Below are 6000 nucleotides of genomic sequence, written 5' to 3' on the forward strand. Positions count from 1 at the left end.
GGCGGGGAAGGGGAAAGGATTATTATTGCCACTTTAGACACATTACATTTCAAATTCTCTTGGTCAACCAAGAGGATGTATTGAGTGGGAAATTGGATGTACGATCTGGATTTCAGGGGAACAGTTCTGCTGAGATAGGGAAGGTGTTGTCTTCTAAATGGAACTAAAGCCAGGAGATGTACGAGGGCACCTAGAGAGGGAGTGTGGATGGAGGGTCAGCTCTGAATCCCGGTCATCTGACCCGAAGGAGAGGCCCACTTAGAAGACACAGAATGAGCATCAGTGATGTGGAAGGAGAAAGGGGGGTGTAGAGTTCCGCCAGCTGAAGAAGAAAGCCAACCCAGATGTGGTGGCACACTTCTGTAATCCCAACACTCTGAGAGGCTGAGGCAGGAGGATTGCAACTTTGAGCCCACACTGAGCAACTTAACAAGATCCTGTCTCCAAAACAAAAAATTCTAAAGGGGGCTGACAGTGTAGCTCAATGTGAAGACTTTGGGTTCAGTCCCCAGTACAGAAAAAAAAAACCCTAGAAGGGGACAGACCATTCATTTATTCTCACATTCATTCACTCACCCAGTCTCCATATTCTCCATTCAATTCTCCATTCATTCATTCATTCATTCAGAAGCATGAGTCAATTGTTTACTACATGCCAAGCACCAAGTTAGAGGAACATTCCCAGGTCCCAGGGCATAGTTTAGGGTGTGTATTGCAGAGGCAGCGGGAGGCAGACATGCCACAGAGCAGGATCCAGTGTGTGGCAGCGCTGTGACTCTCATCTCCAGTGGCTCCTTCATCACCCAGAACCTTGTGAAAACAGAGGCTGCTCCCCTCCCCTCCCCCAGCAAATCTAGGGTGGACCTGAAGACAAGGGGCGGCTGCTGCTGCTGGCCCAGGGCCACACGCAGAGCTGGCGTGACACAGGGAGAAACCCCTTTCCAGGGGAGCTTGGGGGTGAAGGCGCTGAGCCCCGCCTGGAGCTCAGAAGGGGCTCGTTTGTGCAGGGCGCAACCTGAGATCACAGGCCTTCCCGAGCAGACAGGAGAGGGCGAGGGTGGAAGAGAGCTCAGAGTCAGGACATCTTTCTCTTTCAGCTGACTCCTTCACAGCCCCAGCATGGCAGTCCAGGGAGGTGCACTCTTCATAGAACTGAGGACAGAGACCTCAGAGGTTGGCTCCCGCCCTGGGCACTCATGAATACCCCAAACTGCTGTTTGCCACCTCCACCCCCAGGGGTGATCTGGCCTCCATTTGCACACCTCTGTAGAAGGGCAGCTCTCCACCTATCCAGACGGCTCATTTCTGACTGTAAGGTGCTTTTGAAGGGAACTATGCAGTGTTGAGGCTGGGCCTGCTCCCCTGAGGGGTGGAGTGGGGTCCCAGTAATGCCCTGGGCCCCACTCGGCCCTCACTCTGTGCCCCCTTCTCCCTCCCTGCCCAGTGCTGGTGCTGCTGATCCTCACCCTCAGGCGCCACCACAAGAGCCACCTGAGCTCGGATGAGGACGAGGACATGCGGGACAACGTCATCAAGTACAACGACGAGGGCGGCGGCGAGCAGGACACGGAGGCTTATGACATGTCGGCCTTGCGGAGCCTCTACGACTTCGGCGAGCTCAAGGGCGGCGACGCGGGCGGCGGCGGAGGCGCGGGCGGGGGCGCGAGCAGCCCCCCTCAGGCCCACCTGTCCTCCGAGCGCCACTCGCTCCCTCAGGGCCCGCCGAGCCCCGAGCCGGACTTCTCAGTGTTCAGGGACTTCATCAGCCGCAAGGTGGCGCTGGCGGACGGGGACCTCTCGGTGCCGCCCTACGACGCATTCCAGACTTACGCCTTCGAGGGGGCGGACTCACCGGCCGCCTCGCTCAGCTCGCTGCACAGTGGCTCCTCGAGCTCGGAGCAGGACTTCGCCTATCTCAGCAGCTGGGGCCCGCGCTTCCGGCCGCTGGCCGCGCTCTACGCCGGCCACCGCGTGGACGACGAGGGCCAAGCCTCCTAGCCCCCCACTGGACCATGCAGTTCCCCACTCAGCCCCTTCCTCAACCTCCCCATCCTCCCAGGGCGGCGGGACCGGAGGGGGGCTTGTTAGGGGCGGACTCTCCGGCGCCCCCCCAGGGTGCAGCTTTCGGGCCCAGAGGTGCAGAATTATGGCCATGTCATTAAAAGAGGCGAGACTGGCGCTGCGTGACTCTGCGGTCAGGAAGGATGCCGCTCAGGCCTGGCTTGGAGCGCAGTGCTGGAGGGAGGATGCGCTGAGATGCCCCCACCCTGGTTTCCTGCATCAAAGTTAAGAGGACAGGAGGGCTGACCATTTACTGTGCACCCACTGTGTGCTGGGACGCTGTAAGGAGTCGTCGTGGTAACCACGAGGTGGGGTCCTGCAGGTACCAGATGGGGAAGACCCCCCCAGAGAAGTGGTTGTGACCTGTCCGGGAACACATAGCCGGTGCATGCTGGGGCCTCTGGCACTAACCTGGCCTTGGACAAGTCATTTCACTTCTCTGGGCCTCAGTTTCCTCATCTGTCAAATGAGGTTAATAACAGAACCTACCTCGAAGAGTTGTGAGGATAAGAAGGGTTCGTGTGTTGGGTGGTTAGGGCAGTGCCTGGCACATAGTAGGTGTCCAATAAATGTTCGCCTTTGTTGCTTTTGTCATCTCTGACATTATTAGAAGCCCCTGTGTCTGCCCCTTGGATCTGAGCTGCTTTCCTGGCTCCCATCTGCCCTCTCCTTTTCCCAACATCTCGGGGGCAGGGGTGGCCCCAACTGTCAGCTCCTGATCCGCCCTGACTGGGGGACAGGGATGCTCCCAGTGGCTCTGGAGTCTGAGGCCACATCAGCAAAAGAGGTGTCCCGAGAGGACAACCTGGGCAGCTCCAGACTTGGGGTGGGGGTGGAAGGGCTGGCCAGAGACAGAGGGGTAGAAGCCCCTGGACATGGAGGGGTCCTTATTTGTCTCATGTAGGAACCCATGTCTCCCTATCAACTTAAGAAGCCCCGGGCAAAGTCATCACCAAGAATGTCCAATTGTAAAACCATGAGTGTAAGATGTAGGTTACTTCTTCCCCCATCCCAGTCCTACCCCCAAGTGAAGGACTTGTTCCACGTGGATCCCTGTGAATTCCAGCTCCTGTGAGCTGGCCATCCTTTATCAAGGTCTTCAAACTGCCATAGCCTCAGTTTCCTTATCTGCAAAGTGGGGATGATGGTAGTTTCTCTCATAAAGGGTTATTGAGGCTGATAGGTGATGTCATCAGCTCTGACCTCAGTCCCTTCCTGATACATGGAAAAGGCTTGATAAATGCTCATTCACCCTTTTTGTGTTACCCTTCCAGGGAGCTTTCGTTCAGCCCTCCATGTTTGCCGAGGTCCACTGTGATAGATCCAGAGATGGCCAGCAGGTCCTGAGCACCTTACCTGTATTATTTCATCTAAATTAGGTACTGGCAGCCTCACGGGTGAGGAACAGGCTCCATGAGCAGCAACCTGCTGAAGGTTACACAGGTGACAAGTAGCTCAGGACTGAACTGGTCAGAAGCAAAGACATCCAATAATCATGTGTTTATTAAGAGATGTGGCAGAATTGACAGAATAAGATCCTGGAAACACTGAAGGAAGAAAGACTGGATAACTCCTGGAGGGCTTCTCAGAGGACATGACTCTGGCTGGGTCTTGAAGATTGAGTATGAGATGACCATGCAAGTGTAAACATTCCAGGCAGCAAGGAGATCATGTCCAAAGAGCAGGGTAGAGGTGGGCAGGGGGCAAGAGCAAGTGGCAGCTTTAGGGAGGGTTCGTGGTCCCAGGGGCTCGATGGCAGGCAGGGGCAGTGGTCAGGGGTAAGCCAGGGAGGGGCAGTTGGAGGCAGGTCGTAAAAGAACTTGAAAGCCAGGCTAAGCATGCTTTGTTCAACTGGAACATGTCCGCTAAAGTCCCTGGAGGTGGCTAATGGCAGGGGGTGGAGTCCCCTACCAGGGACCACTTGGAAACTGCAGTTCATCCCACGTAGGACCCTTTGCCCGTAGTTCCCATGGCTTGTACCACCAAGGGGCCTGGTGGGACCAGAGGAAGGGGAGATGTACAATCAGCTCTTCCACCTATGGTCACCATATCTCAATGACAAAACCCCAGCGACTATTCTGAGGCTGGTCACCGACACCTCCACTGTAGAGGGGAACCAGAGAGGAATGAAGTGACTGGCTCAAGGTCACTCAGCTGGTATGAGGCCAAACTGGAGTCACACAGGCCTCCTAACTCCAAGTTGCTGCTCCTTCCACATGCATTAGTTGCCTTGGCAGATTCTGACCCTGCCGAGATTACAGGTAGGTTACATGTCCGGGGGCCATGGAGTCATAAGTCCCTTCAAAATCTGTTCAAACCCCACACATGGGGAATGACTTACCAAGGTTATAAAGATCTTACTAGAAAAAAGAAACAAACAAACCAACTTTGTTCTCCCAGGTTCACCTTCTGAGCCCATGGCTCTGCAATGTAACCACTGTGCAACTTTGGACAAGTTATTTACCCACTCTCTACCTCCATTTTCCTACCCATAAAGTGCACAGGCTGTCAACACCACTCCACCAGTTGTAGTGAGGATAAAATGCAGTGACAGCAGCTGACTCTGTACTTCCTGTGCGCTCTAAGCCCTGCACATGAATTAACTCAATCCCCAACGATCCAAGGGGTAGGCCCCTCTTCTCAGCAGTACTGGGGATTGAACCCAGGGCCTTTGCATTGAGCTACAGCCCCAGTCTTTTTAAATTTTGAGACAGGGTCCCGCTAAATTGCTTTGGCCTCCCGGAATGTTGGGATATCAGGTGTGAACCACCCCCCCACCCCCGGCTGTCCAGCAGCTAGTAAGGGGAGATGTGAAGATTTAAAGCTGGGCCCTCTGGTCCCCCAGAACCCACTGTTCCAGGCAGCCCCAGAAACATCCTGGTGCATCTGAAGTCCATGCTCTGGGGGACCTGGTTGCCACTGCTGCCCCCCACCCCAACAGCCTGTGATTCCTCCAGCCTCCCACGGTTTCTGCTAGTTCGGGGTGGGGCATGGAGGGAACAACAGCCCCCCCCCCCCGCCATCCTGTTTGCTTGCTGTCTTTCTGCTCGGGCACTGGGCCAGCCTGGAGTGAGAACTCTCATGAGGTGCCCTCTCACACCAAGCACTCCATGAGCTTTCCCATGATTTGGGGTCACAGAGAAGGGTCTTGTTATGAGGCACACAGCCTTTGGCCATCTGTCTCATTGATTCCCACCAGGTTCCCCAAGAGTGCCAAAGCCTCCCCCTGTGTTAGGCAGAGAATACAGCCCCCACCCCCACCTCCAGGCTCCAAATAAGCACAGTGGCTCCCCAGGAAGCTCAGAGAACGATGGGCCTTCTGCTCACCATGACTGCCCTCCTTGCAAGGCATCTAGGAAAGCGAACAGAAAAAATCCCCTTTTATTGTCATCATCCCCATCACCATCACCATCCTTATCACGGGATAAAAGACTATTCAGGGTCTTGAGCAAGAATTGATGCATAACTGGCCAAGAATTTTAAAACCCAGGGATGTGAATGACAATGACGATGATGGTAATGATGATGATGGCAGCACACTTATGTAGCACTAGCTGCATGCCAGGTGCTGTACTAAGCACTGTAGGTAATTAATATTAATAGAGATGACACTCATGGAGAACGGACTCTATGTTCAGTATTTAGCACTTTACATCATGTGCCTTGTTTAATTTTAACCCAATGCTTTTATTAGCCCTATTTTATGAGGCTGAGAGAAGGGACTCAGAGCTCACGGATGAGGAGGGTCTCACTCAAGGGCACAAAGCCTGTAACCTCCCCAGCCCCCACCCCTCGGCTCTGCACGGGACCTAGGCGGCTCAGATTCTCAGTGGAGTTGGGGTGGGGGGAGAAGCAGCTGGGAAGAAGGGGAGACATTCGAGATTGGTGGCCGAGCTGGGGAGCACGCCGGAGGGGGTCAGAGCTGGCTGGCTGCAGTGC

General features: G+C 54.9%; 1 protein-coding gene across 3 annotated transcripts in view; it reads left to right on the plus strand.

Moving 5' to 3' along the window:
- The window catches only part of Cdh22 (cadherin 22), a 67711-nt gene extending 65061 nt beyond the window's left edge, over positions 1–2650 (plus strand). For all 3 annotated transcript variants that reach the window (XM_021239008.2, XM_021239009.2, XM_004858113.4), the window contains one exon: positions 1445–2650. In XM_021239008.2, the coding sequence (XP_021094667.2) occupies positions 1445–1998 (554 nt within the window). In that variant the 3' untranslated portion in view covers positions 1999–2650. The remainder of the gene's footprint in view (positions 1–1444) is intronic.
- The last annotated feature ends 3350 nt before the right edge of the window (positions 2651–6000 follow it).

The sequence above is a fragment of the Heterocephalus glaber genome, unplaced genomic scaffold (genome assembly GCF_053883595.1).
Source record: "Heterocephalus glaber isolate CG9 unplaced genomic scaffold, H.glaber_assembly_v1.0 deba00001673, whole genome shotgun sequence".
NCBI lineage: Eukaryota > Metazoa > Chordata > Mammalia > Rodentia > Bathyergidae > Heterocephalus > Heterocephalus glaber.